The 21,744-nt window shown below is 43.8% G+C and overlaps 2 protein-coding genes and 1 long non-coding RNA gene across 8 annotated transcripts; 1 reads left to right on the forward strand and 2 right to left on the reverse strand.

Moving 5' to 3' along the window:
- Positions 1-1,502: 1,502 nt before the first annotated feature.
- On the reverse strand, positions 1,503-10,592 carry hsdl2 (hydroxysteroid dehydrogenase like 2). The gene is made up of 12 exons (XM_071472132.1): positions 10,456-10,592; positions 9,436-9,600; positions 4,207-4,370; positions 3,646-3,744; positions 3,399-3,513; positions 3,137-3,240; positions 2,957-3,055; positions 2,669-2,863; positions 2,504-2,575; positions 2,122-2,271; positions 1,911-2,039; positions 1,503-1,757 (listed from the first exon to the last, which is right to left on the reverse strand). The coding sequence occupies exons 2-12, from the start codon at positions 9,450-9,452 to the stop codon at positions 1,642-1,644; spliced, it is 1,260 nt and encodes a 419-aa protein (XP_071328233.1). The 5' UTR covers positions 9,453-9,600; positions 10,456-10,592; the 3' UTR covers positions 1,503-1,641.
- LOC139614668 (polypyrimidine tract-binding protein 3-like) lies at positions 10,551-20,655 on the forward strand. Of its 6 annotated transcripts, XM_071472124.1 has the most exons (15): positions 10,551-10,690; positions 12,208-12,271; positions 12,372-12,538; positions 12,715-12,858; positions 13,164-13,409; positions 13,446-13,622; positions 14,116-14,272; positions 15,132-15,191; positions 15,377-15,489; positions 15,576-15,609; positions 16,004-16,096; positions 18,038-18,260; positions 18,454-18,531; positions 18,754-18,925; positions 19,315-20,655. In XM_071472124.1, the coding sequence occupies exons 2-14, from the start codon at positions 12,247-12,249 to the stop codon at positions 18,884-18,886; spliced, it is 1,650 nt and encodes a 549-aa protein (XP_071328225.1). In that variant the 5' UTR covers positions 10,551-10,690; positions 12,208-12,246; the 3' UTR covers positions 18,887-18,925; positions 19,315-20,655. The 6 variants fall into 6 exon arrangements, with proteins under 6 accessions (XP_071328225.1, XP_071328226.1, XP_071328222.1 ...); XM_071472125.1 differs by having other exon boundaries at positions 13,164-13,436; positions 13,479-13,622; positions 18,754-20,655; XM_071472121.1 differs by having other exon boundaries at positions 18,754-20,655.
- Positions 16,682-17,270, reverse strand: LOC139614680 (uncharacterized). Its single transcript, XR_011687115.1, has 2 exons — positions 17,130-17,270; positions 16,682-16,898 (listed from the first exon to the last, which is right to left on the reverse strand). It is a non-coding gene; the product is annotated as an uncharacterized lncRNA (long non-coding RNA).
- Positions 20,656-21,744: the final 1,089 nt, after the last annotated feature.

The raw sequence follows: 21,744 nt of genomic DNA on the forward strand, positions 1-21,744 counted from the left end.
AAAAAATACAAACATTCAAACTGAGTTGATATTATATGAAAAATATTAAAGGCATGAAAATGGCTTAAAATACTTTTTATGTATTGTGTAAAAAATAAATATCTAAAAGAAAAACTGTTTACATTCAAATCTGTAACTGAACTTTCATGATTAATATTTCACTGTCAGCATCGACACACAACCAAACTTTTTTCATGTTTGTAACATTTAAGAACTTTTGGTTTTAACAAGTTTTTTTGTCAAATCATCAAATTGCTAAAAATCATATGAATTGTCTGAGTTTTTTTCCCCCAAACAGTTTAAAGTGTTTAGAGACCCGATGAATGTGAGTTCAAATACTGATCTTTAATAAACAGTATGTTAACTCATACATGTTAAAAACACAGAAAACATGATCCAGTCAGCTTCATCTTCACCAGATTCTGAAAAAAAATTCCCAGGATTTATCACTGTAAATAAAAACCTCTTGTTCTGTTTTAGATCAGGTCTCAGACTTGAAGGACAGGTCTCCTCCTGAGGAGATGTCAGCAGAGGTGATGGAGGATCCACAGTCCTGGGTCTGGTTCAGCAGTATCACTGAAGTCTGAAATCCTCTGAAGAACTCTGACTCATTAACGCGGATTCTGTCTGAAGCTCATTAGACCAGGAGGACAGATCACTGTCCCAGTCCACATGCACCTGAGCGTTAGACCCAACTCTGTGTCCACCTGGGTACTCACTGCTCACGAAGTCCAGCACCGACTGACTCAGACAGAAACATCCACTCTGTCCACGTCTGGGTCAATATTTAGTTTCCACATTTCTGCAGAGTTCAACACACGGAGGCTGCGTGTCAATCATTCCTCTGATTAAATTATTAATAAAGTCACAGTTTCACTGCCGGAGGAGCCCAGTTCTCATCCTCAGGCCTGTTCCTGCTCAGGCAGGATCCCAGCAGGTGGAGCAGGTGGAGGTGATGGAAGAGGCGGTAAAGCAGGAGCAGTTGGCGGAAGAGAAACTGGTGGAGAAGGTGAAGCAGGAGGGGTAGGTTTAGAAGGAGGAGGACCTGGAGGTGGAAGCTGGTCAGGCGGGTGCAGCAAAAACAGGTGGAGAAAGGAGGAGGAGTAAGAGGAGGAGGAGGAGTTAGAGCAGGTAAAAGGAGCAGCTGAGAAAAGTGGAGGAAGGTGGGAAAGGAGAGACAAGGTGGAGGTGGAGAAGAAGACACAGGAGGAGCAGAGGGAGAAGGTTTAGCAGGTGTAGGAGGAGCAGATAAAGAGCAGGAAGTGGATAACGGGGAGGTGATGAAGCCAACTGAGCAGGAGCAGGAGGTGAGGTAGAGGAGGAAAAAGGAGCAGGAGGTGTAACAGGTGGAGGAGGTGATGAGAAGGTGAAGCTGCAGGAGGTGGAGCATGAGATCAACATAAATCTGTTCACATGACGGACACACTTCCTGTTTGTCCTCTGTGCTGGAGGCCGTTTCAGTGATGATGAAGATGATGATGAGGAAACAGATCAGACTACTGTTTATTATCAACACAAACTTTATTCATGTCTTAGTGTCTTATTATTATATTTGTTATTATCATTATTGTTAAGGCAACATGTACAGCTACAAACAGCAAGGGGCGGGGCCTAAGATGACTCATGGGCAGGGCTTCAGTCTCACAGTTTGGCCTTGTTCATGCGGCTCATCAGTTTCTCCAGTTTGATGGCGAGTGTCATGTCGCCTTTGATCCGCAGCCTCCCTGTCATGAAGGCCATCGTGGGCTTCAGCTTACCTGAAACAACACCATTCTGTTACCATGGAAACTACACCGTCACTGTGGTTACAACAGTTACAGCATCACTGCGGTAACGTGACTCACACAGATAGCTCAGTTTGTTTCTTTTCTCTTTGTTCCCATCTAACTGTTGCCATGGTGACGCCTCACCTGAAAACATCTTGCTGAAGTCACTGGAGTCCATCGTCATGACAACATCAGCTTTCACAGGCGGCTCGCCCCGCCCTGCGCTGCCAGAGCCACTCTTCAAGTCCATGAACCAAACGCCCCCGTGTTCTCCTTATATGGACATAAACACAGTCACATTATTGACATGCCCACAGGAAGTCCTTATATGCATAGATACATATACTGTAGTCACCTGACAGGTCAAACTGATAAATGCCCTGCGTCGCCTTGACGACGTCCTCGTTAATGACTCCTCTGATGACATCAAATGTGCTTTCTATTGGTCCACTGGAGGGAGGCCCTGCTGATGATGATGCTGGTGGTTTGAAGGCTGGGGTCGCCCCTAGCAACCAGGAGACAAAATCAGATCATTTAATATCACTTTAATCAATAATTAAACCAAATCTCTTATTGATCAATGAAGGCAGTGGGCGGCGCTGGAGTGAAGAAAGATTCTAATTTGTTAAAGTACAAATGTCACAACTGTGACATCACAATACCATAGTACTGTCAGCTGTATTTGCAGTAGTACCAGTAGTAGTATTTTACAGTACTTGTAGTATCTGTAGTATTACCATGTTGCTCCATCTGTTGGACCAGTGTCTCTGGAGCTTCATCCAGGAAGAAGTCTGGCAGCAGGGGGTGACCTTTCGACCAATCAGAGACCACTGTGAGTACCACGTGACAGTGTGTAGGAGCGCTAGGCTATAAGTACATGTGCTACACTAGCATTAGCTCACCTGGTTGGACGGCGTACTGATCGAAGTCTCGTACTCCCTGCTCTTTGAGGATGTCCTCGTCCACCAGGAAGTGACCCGTGTAGTCCTTCGCTCGGGACAGGATGACGTAGGCGGCGTCCGCCATGATATCAGCTGTACGACACTGTTTACCGACTCCTTCCCCACCCAGCATGTCCATGGCTGCTGTCTGGATCGCTATGGCAACAACAAACAGGTCAGAGCAGGGTTAGCATGCTAATTTACTACGACAGTCTATGAGGAGTCTGTTGATAACATTTAGCCACTGACCAGTTCTGGGCCAGAGGGCATTGACGGCAATTTGACCTCTGAACTCTTCAGCCATTCCCAGGACGCACATGGACATGCCGTACTTCGCCATCGTGTACGCTGAAAAACAAATCACGACAGTCATGGTAGCACTTCACAGGCGCATGATAGGACGCCTGGTCAGTTGGTTTCTATGGTTACCTGTGTGGTTCTTGAACCAGACGGGGTTGAGGTTCAATGGCGGCGACAGGTTCAGGATGTGAGGACTGCGACTCTTCAGCAGGTGAGGGATGACCAACTTCGACCTGAATCATACAGACACTCGTTAACTCAGCTCATCAACTGAACCTCTCCTGACCTTAACGAGACTCTTGTACCTGGTCACAGTGTGGTTCACAGGGACGTCTCTACTGTGTGTGTGTGTGTGTGTGTGTGTGTGTGTGTGTGTGTGTGTGTGTCGTACGTCAGGTATGTTCCTCTCAGGTTGATTCCCAGCATCAGATCCACCTTCTTCATCGGCGTTTCCAGAGTTCCTGTCAGACTGATGGCGCTGGCGTTGTTCACCAGAATGTCGATACCTGTCAATCAAACACAAGTACTGTGATGATGTCACTGTCGGGGGCGGGGCAGTCTGTAAGAACTGTTTATCATCATCACATCACTGCGGATAACACAAAAGAACAGGTATGATGCAATGTGTCAGCTGTTACCTCCAAATCTGTCGACAGCTTTCTGAACAGCTTCTCCAACCTGCCGCTCATCACGGATGTCAACAACACAGGCCAACGCCTTCCCCCCCGCTGCCTCCACTGTAACACACACATCAACACGTCAACATACACACACAAACACACATACACAGGTGTCTGTATGTTGGAGGACAGGTGAAGCGTTAGCGTGTTAGCATCTGTTACAGGTGAGATCATGTTTGATGTGGTTCTGACTTAAAAACACATGAATGAAAACAAGTCAACAAGTTTTATTATACACGACATTCAACATTCAGACACATTTATGACTGAGTTATCACAGCAGCTGGTCTGACCCCCCCAGGTACACCGACCCCCCCAGTTTGTTGTTCTGAGGCAACATCATCCCTCAGCTCTGTTCTGCTGCAGGTTCATTTTTATTTTCCTCAAACCGCTGCTCTCTGTGGTTTTTATAAAACAAACAGGAGGAAGTATTGACTTTGTTGAGGACTATTTTCAGCGGTGGATTAATCCACATTTATTGATCCCTGTATGATAGCAGTTAGCCTGTTAGCTCCTCACCCTCCTGAGCGGCGGTGTAGATGGTTCCTGGTAGTTTAGGGTGGGGCTCAGCAGTCTTGGCGGCGATGACAATGTTGGCTCCATCTCTGGCAGCTTTCAGCGCGATGGCTTTACCGATCCCTCGACTCGCTCCGGTGATGAAGAGCGTGCAGCCAGCTAACTTCCTGAAACATAAAAACCAACCCAGTTAAGCTAAGCTAGGCTAACCACGTCTCTGAGCCCTGTCCTCTCATTGGACTGTTTCTGACTAAAACCTGTCAAACGCTGAAATCCAGGAAAATTACTGGAAACTATTTGTTTTTATAATGAATGAATCTTTTCATCTTTAAATCAAACAGCCTGACTCCAGCCTCTGTTTCCTGTCACTGTGACATTTGCAAACGTCACTTTGAGCTGTTTGTTACCATAGTTACGCTGTTTCATAGGTGAATAAAAATGTGATGAATTTAATCAATAATGAAAATAATCATTAGCTGCAGGCCTGACCTGAAGCACCTGGTCAGATTCATCATGTTGTTCCTTTGTTGTGTGTCTGTTTCTGTTCACACAACATTAAACAAACTTCTTTTGTTGGAAGAAAAACTGGATTGTGCAGTAAAACCTCTGACGTGCTGGTCTGTGGTTGTGCTCCTGGTTTTTCCAGCTGACTGTTCAAGCAAAGGGACCAGTGAGCATCGTGGTTTCCATGGTGACTGTAAACGCTGTTGTAGTCACCACGAGGTGTTCAATAAACACGTGGAGGCACCAGGCATCAATAAACGACACCAGATGTTTTGTCACAGCCAATCAGTTTGAACTATTAATCATCCAATCAGAAAAGAAGGAGGGCAGACGGCATCCATCGAGCTCAGGTGACTGTTCCAGAAAATGAGATCACTCTTACTCCGAAGCTAACCTGCTAACTGGTTACCATGGTAACCTACTCTGTGAAGCTAACCTGCTAACCGGTTACCATGGGAACCTACTCTGTGAAGCTAACCTGCTACCATGGGAACCTACTCTGTGAAGCTAACCTGCTACCATGGGAACCTACTCTGTGAAGCTAACCGGTTACCATGGGAACCTACTCTGTGAAGCTAACCGGTTACCATGGGAACCTACTCTGTGAAGCTAACCTGCTAACTAGTTACCATGAGAACCTACTCTGTGAAGCTAACCGGTTACCATGGGAACCTACTCTGTGAAGCTAACCTGCTAACTAGTTACCATGGGAACCTACTCTGTGAAGCTAACCTGCTAACTAGTTACCATGGGAACCTACTCTGTGAAGCTAACTAGTTACCATGGGAACCTACTCTGTGAAGCTAACCTGCTACCATGGGAACCTACTCTGTAAAGCTAACCTGCTACCATGGGAACCTACTCTGTGAAGCTAACCGGTTACCATGGGAACCTACTCTGTGAAGCTAACCGGTTACCATGGGAACCTACTCTGTGAAGCTAACCGGTTACCATGGGAACCTACTCTGTGAAGCTAACTAGTTACCATGGGAACCTACTCTGTGAAGCTAACCTGCTAACTAGTTACCATGAGAACCTACTCTGTGAAGCTAACCGGTTACCATGGGAACCTACTCTGTGAAGCTAACCTGCTAACTAGTTACCATGGGAACCTACTCTGTGAAGCTAACTAGTTACCATGGGAACCTACTCTGTGAAGCTAACCTGCTAACCAGTTACCATGGGAACCTACTCTGTGAAGCTAACCTGCTACCATGGGAACCTACTCTGTGAAGCTAACCAGTTACCATGGGAACCTACTCTGTGAAGCTAACCAGTTACCATGGGAACCTACTCTGTGAAGCTAACTAGTTACCATGGGAACCTACTCTGTGAAGCTAACCTGCTAACCAGTTACCATGGGAACCTACTCTGTGAAGCTAACCAGTTACCATGGGAACCTACTCTGTGAAGCTAACCTGCTAACTAGTTACCATGGGAACCTACTCTGTGAAGCTAACCTGCTACCATGGGAACCTACTCTGTAAAGCTAACCTGCTACCATGGGAACCTACTCTGTGAAGCTAACCGGTTACCATGGGAACCTACTCTGTGAAGCTAACCTGCTAACTAGTTACCATGAGAACCTACTCTGTGAAGCTAACCGGTTACCATGGGAACCTACTCTGTGAAGCTAACCTGCTAACTAGTTACCATGGGAACCTACTCTGTGAAGCTAACTAGTTACCATGGGAACCTACTCTGTGAAGCTAACCTGCTATCATGGGAACCTACTCTGTAAAGCTAACCTGCTACCATGGGAACCTACTCTGTGAAGCTAACCGGTTACCATGGGAACCTACTCTGTGAAGCTAACCGGTTACCATGGGAACCTACTCTGTGAAGCTAACCGGTTACCATGGGAACCTACTCTGTGAAGCTAACTAGTTACCATGGGAACCTACTCTGTGAAGCTAACCTGCTAACTAGTTACCATGAGAACCTACTCTGTGAAGCTAACCGGTTACCATGGGAACCTACTCTGTGAAGCTAACCTGCTAACTAGTTACCATGGGAACCTACTCTGTGAAGCTAACTAGTTACCATGGGAACCTACTCTGTGAAGCTAACCTGCTAACCAGTTACCATGGGAACCTACTCTGTGAAGCTAACCTGCTACCATGGGAACCTACTCTGTGAAGCTAACCAGTTACCATGGGAACCTACTCTGTGAAGCTAACCAGTTACCATGGGAACCTACTCTGTGAAGCTAACTAGTTACCATGGGAACCTACTCTGTGAAGCTAACCTGCTAACCAGTTACCATGGGAACCTACTCTGTGAAGCTAACCTGCTACCATGGGAACCTACTCTGTGAAGCTAACCTGCTACCATGGGAACCTACTCTGTGAAGCTAACCGGTTACCATGGGAACCTACTCCGTGAAGCTAACCGGTTACCATGGGAACCTACTCTGTGAAGCTAACCTGCTACCATGGGAACCTACTCCGTGAAGCTAACCGGTTACCATGGGAACCTACTCTGTGAAGCTAACCAGTTACCATGGGAACCTACTCTGTGAAGCTAACTAGTTACCATGGGAACCTACTCTGTGAAGCTAACCTGCTAACTAGTTACCATGGGAACCTACTCTGTGAAGCTAACCGGTTACCATGGGAACCTACTCTGTGAAGCTAACTAGTTACCATGGGAACCTACTCTGTGAAGCTAACCAGCTAACTAGTTACCATGGGAACCTACTCTGTGAAGCTAACCTGCTAACTAGTTACCATGGGAACCTACTCTGTGAAGCTAACCTGCTAACCGGTTACCATGGGAACCTACTCTGTGAAGCTAACCTGCTAACTAGTTACCATGGGAACCTACTCTGTGAAGCTAACCTGCTATCATGGGAACCTACTCTGTGAAGCTAACCTGCTACCATGGGAACCTACTCTGTGAAGCTAACCGGTTACCATGGGAACCTACTCTGTGAAGCTAACTAGTTACCATGGGAACCTACTCTGTGAAGCTAACTAGTTACCATGGGAACCTACTCTGTGAAGCTAACTAGTTACCATGGGAACCTACTCTGTGAAGCTAACTAGTTACCATGGGAACCTACTCTGTGAAGCTAACCTGCGGCAGAGTTTCTCTCAGTCACAGCTTGAAAAGCTTCTGACACGGAGTCATGTCCTCATCATCCTGCCTACATCACAGCGCAGATCAGAGAAGATTAAAATCCTGACTGGACCTTAGTTTGTTACCCGAGTCCGGACTTTACTAACATGACCTCTGCTGATGATCAGTCAGAGTGAAAGGACTCAGATCAGCTGATCTGGAACTGAAAGCTCAGAGTTTCCATCTCAGGCTCAGAGTCAGACTTTGTTAAACCCGCTCTCAGCAAAAGACCCGACTTTACTCTGGGCTCAGGAGGTGGACTGGGTCGTCCACTGTCCAGGAGGTCGGCAGTTCGATCCCCAGCTCCACATGAACTGCCTGACTTATCAGCAGTGTGTGTGTGTGTGTGTGTGTGTGTGTGTGTGTGTGTGTGTGTTGTATCAGTACAGTCCATTTAACATTAAACTTAAATTTTCTGTTTTCCTTTTTTCCAGTTTATTTTATTTACACATGAAAGCTTTAACTGTACTTTATATAACTGTTGGTGTGTATTTTTTTTAAATATGTTTTGTTCAGTAAAGTTTTAGAAACCTTCCCATTTCCCTTTCACTTTTCAGTATAAAAGCCTTAACACAGACGATGCAATTGTAGGCTTTTATTTTGAAGGTGCATTACCTATCCAGCCTAACCACAGGTGAAGTTGTCCCGGATGTAATAATACATCCATGGTATTCACACAACACAACAAACTTTTCAATGTAAAATAAAACATAATATGCAGGAACTGTTATTAGCCAGCAAGCTAACTGAAGCAGCTACATGGAGTAAGTTGTCATTCACCAGACCTCTATTAAAAACACCTGATTTTTCTAAATTCTCTGTCACAGTTCACAGGAGTGAGACAGAACCGAGCTGTGTGCTGTTTTAAACTGCGTCGTGGGTCCAAACCTGTTCGGTAAACCCTGGATCTGTTCTAGAGTTGGTTTCACCTTTACTGAATACAACCTGTTTTTATCCAACAGGGTTTTACACAGAATCCTGAATGTAGGAGAAGAAACCTCACAAGAGCAATTGTATCAACGAGCGGCTGTCGCCAAATTCTGTTTAAAAAAATCTGAACTTTTAAAATGACTGGCTTAAAGATCACATGGCAGTGATCGGAACCGAAGTCGGTCCAGTTTTCAAATCAGTGAGGTTAACTACCCAATTCGGCTCCTTATAAAGGGTTTTTAATTCATTAAAAGGACGATCTAGTCTTGAATGTGTTCTTATTTTGAAGTGGATTTTCTGAATGAGCCCGTCATTATTCGCAGGTGTTTTGAACAGAGTTCTGTATGAAGAAGAAGAAGACAAAGCTCAACAGGACAGGTTAGATAACGAGACACTCGACTGCAATTTCCCAAACTCTGTAGAGAAAATCCTCAACTTTCAAACTTCCCCGGTCAAAGGTGGAAAGACAGACGGACCAAGACAGAGCCGACCTGGGTTTCTAAAGCAGAAGCTTCACGACTCGATTCGGCTTCAGTAAAGTCCCAAATCAAAGGCGCTTAATTCACTAAAGTCTCAACTGAGTCTTGAGTTTCTTTCAGCTTTGCAATGAGAGCTTGGGTTGAAGCCGCGCTTTGTTTCGAGGTCTTTCTCCGGGAGTTCTGTGTGTGGAGAACTCACCCTGTGTTCTGCAGCATCGTTGGTTCCAGCTGAAATTAAACTGGTGGAGGAACAGGGTTTGTCCGTGTTTGAAGAATGACAGTCAGTCGTCTTCTCCACCTTTCACCCACTTAAAGACCCTCGAGCCAACAGGATGTTACAGATCACTCCTCCACCACTTCCGGTCTGCAGGCAAAGATTCACACGGGTCGATGAGATGTCAAACTGTTTGTGATCGTTGTTGTGATAAAATTTGCTGAACCTTCAAGATCACAGCGGATATAAAATGTAATATGTATTTTTAATATATTTTATAGTTTATTGTTATTATTAGTGGCTTAGGCTCAGAGTACACAGCAGTTTCATGCTATACATTTCAACAGGGTTGTGTTACTGTTGTGTAATCTGTGTATTCAAAGCCCTTTATTGTGTTGTAGATTATAAACTGATAAAATTGGCATTTCTTCCTATCAGTCTACTCTCAATAAAGTGAAAACATGTTCTTACACCTTTGTACAATGTTCGGACAAAAACAGAAGTGTCCCTCTCATATAACAGTATACGTGGTATCACTGTATCTGCTCCTCCTGGAATTTCACTTTATTTATTCACCAGTTCTCTGTTCGTCACCTGACTGCTTTAGTCACTGGTTTCTATTTTACTGCCAGTATATGAAACATGATTATTATAGATTACACAACTCAAAAGTACATAAAGTTTAAATGAGCTAAACATCTACCAACACAAAACATGCTGCTCACATGTTCATGCATTAGTTACAACAATCAGTTTATGTATTAATCCAACAGTGATGGGGCCATTCTGATAATAAAGGACCCTTATTTTTAACACTTTAATAACATTTTAATACTTGAGTTCTCGCTGCAGAGCTTTGGACGGAGTAGGTTTCCGTGTTAGAGTCTTTCTACTTTTCACAGATCTGAGTGTTTCTGTTTTATTTGTTTATTTGAAACATGGTCACATTGAACTGTGGGTGATGACGCGTCAGGGACGAGTGGCGCCACGAACAGCAGCTGTTACCGGATATTATCTCAGCAGAATATTTACAGTCGTTATTTAGCGTTAGATTCATTGATTATTATCGATTGTTAGATTTCTCTGATCCAAGGCGTGTCCAGGCGCCGCCATGTTCTGCCGTGACGTCAGCAAACAGGAAGTGAGCTGGTTGTTCGCCGCCTGACTGCGGAGCGGGAAGCTCGCGGACCCCTCAATCTTCCTCCTGCTCCTCTTCCTCCTCCTCGCGGACCATGGCCCGGTGAGCGCGAGGAGACCGGGACTTTTCCCGCGTGCTCCCGCCGCGGTTTTTCCCCGCTCGTTTCCTTGGTGATTGAACCGCACCTGCGCGAGCCTCTGGCGTTGACCCTCGCGCTTGTTTGTTGTTGTTTACTTGTTTACAGAAACGTTTTCCCGCCGCCGATCCCTCCGCTTTCCCGCTCCTCGCGTGCTGTTTGTCGTGTTTCGGTTTTTCTGGTTTTGTTTTGGTTGAAAGTGTCGCGAGCGATTGTCCAGCGGAGGGTTGATGGGCTGAAATCTCGCGATAACTATGTTCACGGACAGAGCGGCGGGGGCGGGGTCGGAGGGGGGGGGGGGGGGGGGGGGTGACGGGTTATTTTCATTTAGTGTGCATCAGTTCGCGGTTCCGGGTGAAACGTGCTGACGTGTTTGTTTATCGTCCTGAACTCGACTAACCGACCACCTGTCGGTTCATTATCAAGGTGGTCATGGAAAAACAAACATTAAACACTAAACGGCCATTGTCAGTTTCCAGAGTGAATCTAAAACAGCTTCTTCAGCGGTGAATCGATTGATCGATCAAAAGAACATGAATCGTTTATCGCCTGCTGTCAGGTTCACGTTTCTCAGATAACCACTGATTTCATTATCGACCAAATTATCTTGCTGATTAATCGTGTCGTCTGAACGGTGACGTTTTATTGTGTTTGGCCTAAAATATTCTGTTTACAGTGATGCATGAAGAGGGAAGCAGCCTCGCTCTCACTGTTTCAACTGTGACTGGAAGGATTCATTGATTATCGTATTGGTTTCCAATTCTTTTTCTTTTGATGTATCAATCGATTAAGTGACTGGTCTTCGGGTCTGCTTGGCTTTTTATCGTTGCCACTGTGGATTTGGGAAAATTGTGTCCGATGTTTTTTAGACCGAACAGCTGATCTGAGCGAAGGTTCATGACGCCACAGCTTTTTATTCCCGTCTCATTTCTGTGTGGGTTTCTGTTGGAGACAAAGTTAGTGATATGAAATCCAGAGAAAAGGTAAACTGAATGTTAAATAAGGAAGCTGACAGACAGGATGCTCACAGTGTGGCTGAGGTCACAAAGAAAGAACAGGAAGCAGGAAGTAAATATAACCTCTCAGGGGGGCGGGTCCTCCCCAGGCAGGAGTGCTTGAGCTGCCTCAGGTGTGATCATGTGACTCCTGGATGGAGATTTCCTGACACAGCTCATCAATGAACCAAGATCATAACTTCCAGATTAAATCATGATGAAAATAATCGTTAGTTCTGATGTAGTTTTAGTTTGTAAAGATTAAAAACAGAGAAAAAAAAGTTGGAGAAATATTAATTATCAGACATTCTGATAATCAAGTAAACGTCCTTTAATATTTAGTTTTCATTAGATTGATATTTTGTTACATAACGTTTGTATTTTGTTGTATATATTTCATGATATTGCACCAGCGACAGAGTGACTGCAGCTTCACGACTCGACTGGATTTAGTTCAGCTTGTTTCAGGCGCATCTGTTTCTCTGCAGGAGTCGGCGTTCACCTCGTCTCTCTGCTGCTCTGCGAACATGAGCACCTCCAACCTGTCCACAGGTGAGACCTCTCTCTCGTTATCTGTCGGTCAGTGTTTGTGACCTCGATCTACCTGAAACCCACTGACGGCGTCACCTCGTGTGTCTGTGTTTGTGCGCAGTGGATGGCACTGATAGGCTGTGTGTTTCCGAGCACGCTCAGTGCGTCCCCTCTCGGGTCCTTCACCTACGTCAGCTTCCTGCCGACGTCTCTGAACAGGAAGTGCTGGCGCTGGCGCTTCCCTTCGGCAGAGTTAGTAAACTGATCACACTGAAGACGAAGAACCAGGTAAGACATGAGGATGTTTGATCAGAACCACACAGCTGGACTCAAGTTGAACCAATGAAAAGGTGGTGAAAGGTGCAGAGACTCCGAGTCCAGCTGGTGCTGACTCCACAGGTACCTGCAGCTCGTGATGATCCAGCGTCAGGATACAGAGCGACCTGTTGTTTTTCTGCTTGCAGGCGTTTTTAGAGATGGCGTCAGAGGAAGCAGCTGTTACCATGGTGAACTACTACACTACGGCCACGCCCACTGTCAGGAACCAGCCAATCTTCATTCAGTACTCCACCCACCGTGAGCTCAAGAACGACAATCTGACCAATCAGGTGAGGCCACACCCACTTCAACACAACTTTATTTATTCAAAAAATCTGAATTGTAATGTCGAGTCAAATTTATTTAAACCAGACGTGAGGAGCAAAGTGGAATTAAAAAATAAACCCAGAAGAAGAAATGAAGCTGCTTATTCATGTGAATCATTAAAGACACAGGTTGTTTAATATTTACTGTATCTGTGAAACATGTTTGAGGTGGAATTAAACATTTTCTTTGTTTGACTCCTTTGATTCTCCTCAGACACAAAGATGTGTTCCTGTGTCACTGTTGTGTTTCTTTGTTGGTCTGTTGACAGAGAGCTCAGGTGGCGCTGCAGGCCATCAGTGCAGCAGCAGTGCATTCTGGGAGCATGGCGTCAGGAGGGGAGGGGCGGGGCTTAGTCCTGGGTCAGAGTCCTGTCCTGAGGATCATCGTGGAGAATTTATTTTACCCGGTGACGCTGGAGGTCCTGCAGCAGGTCGGGTCATGTTTCATTCACACGGTCTGTTGTGTGTTGATGTGTGTGTGTGTGTGTGTGATGATGTGTGTGTTGATGTGTGTGTGTGTGTGTGTGTGTGTGTGTGTGTGTGTGTGATGATGTGTGTGTGTGTGTGTGTGTGTGTGTGTTGAGTGGTGTTGTGTTTTATCCTCACTGTGTTCTCAGATCTTCAGTAAGTTCGGCTCAGTGTTGAAGATCATCACCTTCACCAGAAACAATCAGTTTCAGGCTCTGCTGCAGTTCAGTGATACCGTGCACGCTCAGCACGCCAAGGCTGTGAGTCACGCACACACACACACACACGCACACACACACACACACACACACACACACACACACACACACACACACATACTTGTACTTCCATCTTTGTGAGGACACTCATTGACATAATGCATTCCCTAGCCCCTTACCCTAACCTTAACCATCACACCTGAGTGCCTAACCCTAACCCTGACCCTAACCTTGTCCTAAACCTAATTCTAACCATAACTCTGAAACCAAGTCTTAACCCTCAACATGTGATTTGAAGGTGTCTCAAAAAGTGAGGACCGGCCAAAATGTCCTCACTTTCCCAAAATGTCCTCACTCTGTTAGTAAAATACTTCTTTTGGTCCTTACTGTGTAGCAAGTACAAGTACACACACACACACACACACACACACATACATATTTTATTTACCATATTCACCACAAGTTCTACCAATCAGAGTCTGTTTTGGAGCTCTGGTCCAATCAGATGGCAGCTGTCTGTCCTCCTGTCTTTCAGTCTCTGGATGGTCAGAACATCTATAACGGCTGCTGCACGCTGAGGATCGACTTCTCCAAACTGAGCGCGCTCAACGTCAAATACAACAACGACAAGAGCCGAGACTTCACCAGAGTGGACCTGCCCACAGGAGAGCTGGAGCCCGCCGCTGCCTTCGGTAGGACCAGCTAACGATGCTAACGCTGATGCTAATGTTGATGCTAACTAAGGAAACACACAGATTCAGTTTCCTCAAAAAGTGAGACCTCAGAAGGTTTTGAGTAGTTTTCTTATCTGCTGTCGACAGAATTGTTATTAACTTTTAATCCATCAGTTTTCTCCTGAGACAAAACCCTCACTCCAGCTAACCCAAAAATGGTCAGAGAGGTGGGGCCTGTGTGGAGCTGGTTTGTGTCAAGCATACACTCACCCACCTGTCAGTCAGAGAGGCCACGCCCTCAATTCTCCATCACTTTAGTCCTTAATAAAATGTAAACAATCATTAGAGGAACTGCAGCTTTTAGCTCCTCACTGTTGATGCTTCATGTTTCAGCCCTAGAGGCTGATGATTGGTCTGAACCACCCAATCAAATAAGGACTGAGCGGCCAGTTTAATGAAGCGATGACAACATGTTCCTGTCTGTCTCGTCTCACTGTCACTCGCCCACCAACCTTTTCATAGATGCAGTGATGGATAAAGAAACTGACCGACAACTTAGTTCATGTGACATTTAACAAGGTCTTTGATCTGAGGTATTTAAACTGTGCGACCGTCTTAGCGCTGAGTCCAGACAGGTGTCACCACACCTGCGTCTCCTCCCTCTGTCAGCAGCAGATTTAAAAACGCTTTCATCATCTGTCTGAGGGTCACGACTTGGTCCGAGGGTCATGATGATCAGGTGAGGGTCTAGAGTTTAAGTCAGGGAAGAGTGAAACACAAGGATGTGTGTGTGTGTGTGTGTGTGTGTGTGTGTGTGTGTGTGTGTGTGTGTGTGTGTGTGTGTGTGTGTGTGTGTGTGTGTGTGTGTGTGTTACAGGTGTTGCTCTCCCGCCATACGGTGCAGCAGCTTTCCCGCCCACCTTCCACCAACACACAGGTGAGGCAGTCAACTATGGTCAACTATGTTGAAATATTTTCATGTATTTGGTAAAACTGTTTGTTTATCTGACAGTTTTGAATAAAGTTTCATTGATTCTGTTTCTCTGTATTTAATAAACAGGGGCAGTTTTGTGTGCATTTCACTGTTTTAAATAAAGTTTTCTGGCTGTATTTCGGCCTCAGGTCTGTCGATGGCGGCCGTCCCCGGCTCGCTGGTGTCTCCTACTCGAGTCTCGCTGCAGGTGGCGCCTCCTGCCGTCCACTCGGTGCTGCTGGTGTCCAACCTGAACCCAGAGGTCAGACATAACACTGTCACACAACAGCTGACCAATCAGAGCACTGCACTCTGAACTAACTTTATTAACACTGTTTGTCTGTGCAGAGCGTCTCACCTCACTGCCTCTTCATCCTGTTTGGTGAGTTTTTCAATATTTGACTTATACCAGGCAGAACTTCATTCAGAAAACACTCATTTTTATCTTCATCCACTGTCACATGTTTCTGTGAATTCTCACATTAAACATCAAACTTGTTACTGTGAATTTGTGGCTTTAGTGAACAGACTTTAAGTTCTTCAGTTAACATGTGACTTCTCTACGACAACAGAACAAATCAATAATTCGCACCAGAACTTCAGTCCTGATTCAAAACTAAATTCAGAACATGATGTGAAATAAAACATCAATAAATCAATCAATAAATTATGATAGACTTCTCTGGAGGAGTTATTGATGATATTTACATTATTTTAAATCAGTTCTGTTCTGTTCTGAGCTGATCTGAAACCTTTTTCTTTGTTTATGCCTCCAGGTGTTTATGGGGACGTTCAGAGAGTGAAAATCCTCTTCAATAAGAAGGAAAATGCTCTTGTTCAGATGAGCGACGCCACTCAGGCTCAACTCGGTCTGAAACGTTTTTATATTTACCAGCTGTTAAAGTGGTCTCAAAAGTTTTCATTTTAGTACAAGTCTGTTAAGTCACCTGATCAATAAGAGAACGCGATGATTGAATTGATTATATCAAAGTCCTGCATTATGAACAGTCAGTGACGTGTCACAGCTTCTGTCAGAGACTGTGTGAAGCAGAGCGCTGTTTTTTCCGAGCTGAAAGTGAACGTTACAACAAACAAAGAAAAGATTGATGACAACAGATGACGATGATGATCAGTAGAAGGAAAACCATCCTCGAGGAAGAAGCAGAGTTTTAACGAAGTGGAGAAAGAAGAGAAACGACAGACGAGCTGTTCGCGGGATCATTAGCCTCACTAGTCCTTAGCTTTCACTAACAGTTAGCGAGCTAGCTAAAGAACACAAGCTAAAGTTGGACACATTACATTTGATGACAGTGTAACGTTGTTACCATGTCAACAGCAACATATTAGTAACATGTATGATAAACTGATAACTTAGCGCCAGTTAACCTGTGTTGGGCGTGTTCAGGCTCCAGGTGCAGAGACGTGGACCAATAACACAACAGGATCTGAGGAGGTTTAGAAAATGACCAGTGTTTATTTGTGAGCCACCTGGATAATGCACTGTACAGGTGCGTAGCCACAACACTTCCCTTCAGACATGTCCCTTCAGAGGAGACTGGTACGTCACCACGGCCGCTCTTCACCTGGAAACCTCGACTCCTGTGCCCACACCTCAGACATCACGCCAGGGACACGAGTCAGGACCGGGTGTCTCGGTCGTCGTCGTTCGGCCTGTGTGTTCACAGGAGAACGAGAACCATGAACAGTGTTTGTCTGGTGAGAGCTCAGATCATCTCCCACGTCCTTCAGCTCGTACAGAGGCCTTCTGAACGGCTGAAGACTCCTGACAAATCAGGAAGGAGACAAACTAACCAGTCACTTCCTGCTCTGAGCTTAAAGCTGTTAGTTACAGACAGTGACGGGTTAAAGTGTGGAGATCATGAACAAGTGAATCTGTCTCACCCTCAGACCCTCCGAGTGGTCTCAGTCTGTCCTGCCCCCCCCCCACTGGGTATGATGGGAGGTGTCATCAGGATCAGCCAGCAAACGACCGCCTGCGTCAAACCTTCCTGCAGAAATGACAGAATCCGTGGGCAGAGGAGCTCATATTAGATCATATTCATTTCATGACAATGTACCGTTACCATGGTAACTAATGCTGCCTGACAACCACGTCAACAAAGGGAACGTCAGTTTGGACATTGTTGTGTCTCTGTCTCATGTCCTCAGTGAGATATTGACCTACAGCTGATGTAACTAGTACAATTGTTTCATGACGATCCTACAACACAGGCTTTTATTGTGGAGGATGACCCACTCTGTAGTGTGGTGTCACAGCAGCGGGGCTCGGTGTTGTTGTCTGCAACGCCACAGTGCAGAAAACCAAGCTTCCTGTTCATTACATTGTCAAGTTCATCAGTTTATGATATTTGGAAAAATCTATGAATTTCTTTTATAGAACATTGTTTCCTCAGTGACCATGGTAACGACTGCCCCAGAACACATTGTTACCTCATCACTTTCAAGTTTCAAGTTTAATTGTTATGGAGGTGTGGCCAAGGTGTCAGCTGACTGATGATGTCACACAGACGAGACTGGGAGGTTTGGTTCAAACTCCGGTGTCACCAGAGAGCGGAGATCTTTCAGATCTTTACATGTTTATGTTTCACTTTTAAAAACCTTTCTTAACTTTTTGTGGTAAATTGTGGTTGATGCTCTTCTTTCGTTTCATTTTTATTTTTTATCGTCAAACATTGAAAATAAGTTTTGAAAAATTTGTAAATGTTTGGAAAATGTTATAATTGTTAAAGTAATTCTGATTTTAGTTAAATCATGTTATCTTTAAATGTTTCTTTTTTTTTCCCCAACAGCGATGAGTCACCTGAATGGCCAGCGTCTCCATGGTAACGTGATTCGGGTGACGTTGTCCAAACACCCTGTGGTGCAGCTGCCTCGTGGGGGGGCGGGGCAAGAGGAGCAGGCGCTGACGCGGGACTTTTCAGGCTCCGCCCTCCATCGCTTCAAAAAACCTGGATCAAAAAATTTTAACAACATTTTCCCTCCGTCGGCCACGCTGCACCTCTCCAACATCCCGTACGCTTCCTTCCTTTGAGCTGTGTTCAGTGTCCGTCCTCTAATGCTCCATAATATGTGTTTGTCACATTTTCCTGTGTATTTCAACGTTTGTGACAGAAGTTTATTTATTTTATTTTTTTTAGTTTAAGTTTCTCAGGGATTACCAGGATATTAATATTTTTCCCTCCTTCCTTGTCTCCTTGTCTCCTAGCTCCTCAGTCAGTGAGGAGATGTTGAAGGATTTATTTTCCTCCAGTGGATTCACAGTCAAAGCCTTCAAGTTTTTCCAGTGAGTAGCAACAACCATCAGTCAGGTCCATGTGATCTGAGCGTGAAGCGTTTAGAGCTGCAGGACTTTAATCACTGATGATCAATCTTTAAAGTCAACTTTAGGTTAAAGTGCTGAATATTTCAAACTGGTCATGGATCTCAGAAATTAAATTGCTGGCGATGATGCAATCGTGGCATCAGCAGCATGTATCTGATGATGTCACTTCCTCTGATGTCACAGGAAGGACAGGAAGATGGCTCTGATGCAGCTGGCGTCAGTGGAGGAGGCCATCGAGGCTCTGATCTCTCTGCACGACCACCAGCTGGACCACAACCAGCACCTCCGGGTCTCCTTCTCCAAATCCACCATCTGACCTTTGACCCCAGGACGCCCCCACAGATTATTAAATCAGGTCAGCTGACGTCAGCATGTGGCCCTGGGCTGTTAGCATTGTTACATTAGCTATTAGCCTGTTAGCTTTGAGTTTAGCGGCAGTGGATCTCAGCTCAGGAGTTTCAGGTTTAGCTACACGTATTTGTTCACAACATAAAGAAGACGCTGGGTCGTAACTCTGAGTCGCAGATATGTTTCCATGTCGGTGAGAGAAGCCACTGACATGTTGATGAAGAAACTCAAACGTTAGCCCCACACACCGAAACAAAGCTTTACCTCTCTCTGAGTTTTGTGAATGTAAAACGTTTGTTGAACGATTGATGACGATTAACTCTTGAAAAATACATCAAATATTGAAATCACAGTACTGGTCAGATTATCATTAAATATTTCTTCCAAATCTTTCAGCCCTGCTGCATCGAAAAACGTGAACACTAACTAGTGTGGAGTCTAAAGGTCAAGGGTCACATGCTAGTAGCTAACTAACATCAAAGCTAACAGTCTGGTAGCTCATTAGCATCAGTGCTGAAGTTGTGGGGCCTCTGACCCTCTGATGTCATACACCCTCTGGACATTTTGACCATTTTCCTTCTGACCCCGTCTTCGTCCTTTGACCTTTGGAGCTGACTAATCAATCAGACTTCGGGGATTCTGATTGGCCCGTGGTGCGAACAACGGACTAATGGGAGAGACCCAACACACCAACGATCTGTGCCTACAAACACTCTGACATCATGATGACAGCTGATGTCTCAATGAGGGGTCATCGCCATGGTTACAGTGGTTACAGAGCACATTCCTGAGTAGACTGAGAACTGAGTAGCAATGCATTGTGGGTAGTGAGGTCCAACAAGGAGCTGATGTGAGTTGAACTGTTTTTGTCTAAATGTTAAATTAATGTGATGCAGAAAAAAAAATCAGGAAGAATTTTCAAAATAAAATCTGCCTTTTCTTAAAATCCCAAAACAATTGAAATAATTTAATTTTCCATTCATTTTGTTGTTTATTTTATAGTCAGTTATTCAGCATGGATAAAAATTGGTCTTGTAGCTGTAAAGTTATTTATTTAGTTTTCACTGTAACTTTGAGCAAAAAGCAAAATGACATAATTTATCTTTTTTATTTTGTTTTTTCTCCTGGTTTTTGTTAAAATTTTACAGGTTTAGTTGGGTTTCCTTATTTCATTGTTACAAATTTATTATTCTAAATAATTTTGCTGACTTTTACAAACTTCCATGTTATTTTTCAATTTTCAGTGATGTGCCTTTCCATTGGCACTTCACGCTACCATCTGACTTAATTGATTAGTATCATTATTATAATTATTATGTTAGAAATTAGATGGCTGTGAGCTCAACAAACCTTCTTCTGTGCCTTATTTTTCTGAATTACTCTGCTGGTTTTTGATTTTTTTACGTGGTGGTCGGGTGGCGTTTCAGTGGCGGTTGTGTTGATCTGACTTTGATTTTTTTGTAGAATTTTTCATTTAGTTTAAAATATTTTTTGTTTTATGTTTTATTGTTGGTTTTTATTTGTGGGAGGGTTTTTTTAATCATGAATGTATTTATACTGTACAACATGAAATAGGTAATGCTTTCAACATCCCACCCACCTGTCGTACCTGCGTGTGTATTTATATATGTGTGTGTGTGTGTGTGTGTGTGTGTGTGTGTAAAACTGAGCTGCAATTGGTTTATCCTCAAATGTCCCACCTTTTTTTTATTCTATTAAAAATATATTTAATTCTAATTCAGCTTGTTTTTTTTTTTGTGTTTTTTTTTTTTTTTGCTCCACCGTTTAAGAAAGGAGCTTCACTTCATTTTGTTTGATTCAAGATGTTGGTGATTTTCTTTAAACAGGAAACAAGCCAGAAAAAAGCAGGAACTGATTCCCAGTTTGCCTTCTGACCTCTGGCCTTTCTACTGATTTGGTTAAAAGTGTAATTGAGGCGGCAGCTAAGACTTTTTGCTTTAAATTTTTTGTTGAACTTGTTTTGCAATAAAAAGGCCTCCTGCATCAATCTATTCAAAAATTCAATTAAATTAAGTTTATCTTTTTTTTTTCTTTTTTTTTTTTTTGGTCAAATTTGGTAATTTGTTGTTAATTGTTATTTGTTATTTGTTAATTTATATTTTTCATGTCCTTTCTTTGCTAGGTTTAAAAGAAATCATAATAATTTTGCAACAAACAAGTTCAATTTTTTTTAAACTTAGGGAAACATTTTAAAATTAAATTTGATTATTAAGTGTTGGAAAATTGGGGGGTAGGGTCAATCCAAGCCAAAGTTTTTGTGCCTTTTAATTGGACCAACTCATTTTGTCATTATGACATCAATTCCTGTTTAAATGGCTTTCAAAAACTTTTTATTTCATACAAGTATTTTAAAATTAATTTAAGCATTTTTAGTTAATATTAGTAACCTGTTACTTCCAAAACTTGTTCCACGAGATTTATTCTAACGTATTATGATGTAAATGTTATAATTTCACACATTTCATGTTACAAGTTACAATACTTGTTTCACGTGAAGTCAGTCAGTTTCTCTTCAAACATGCTCAGAATTTTTTTGTCCTAACTGTGACATCATCATGAGGAATTTCATTGAATTAAACAGAACACGCCCCATGTTTTATTTGTTTTATTTTACCCACGTCAGGAGTCAATCAAAGCCAAAGAATGAATTCAGTGAATTTAATTTTTGTGTAAACCTGCAGACAAACAAATACACAGGGGAAATCATGACCTCAATGCTCCTGATTGGCTGCAACCAAACGTTTTGAAAACATTTTATGTTTTAAAACTTGAAAGGTAACACTGCACATGTAATATGTCAGAATA

The sequence above is a fragment of the Trachinotus anak genome, unplaced genomic scaffold (assembly GCF_046630095.1).
Source record: "Trachinotus anak isolate AG129_WGS33_773 ecotype Australia unplaced genomic scaffold, CSIRO_AGI_Tana_v1 ptg000035l, whole genome shotgun sequence".
In the NCBI taxonomy this organism is placed as follows: Eukaryota; Metazoa; Chordata; class Actinopteri; order Carangiformes; family Carangidae; genus Trachinotus; species Trachinotus anak.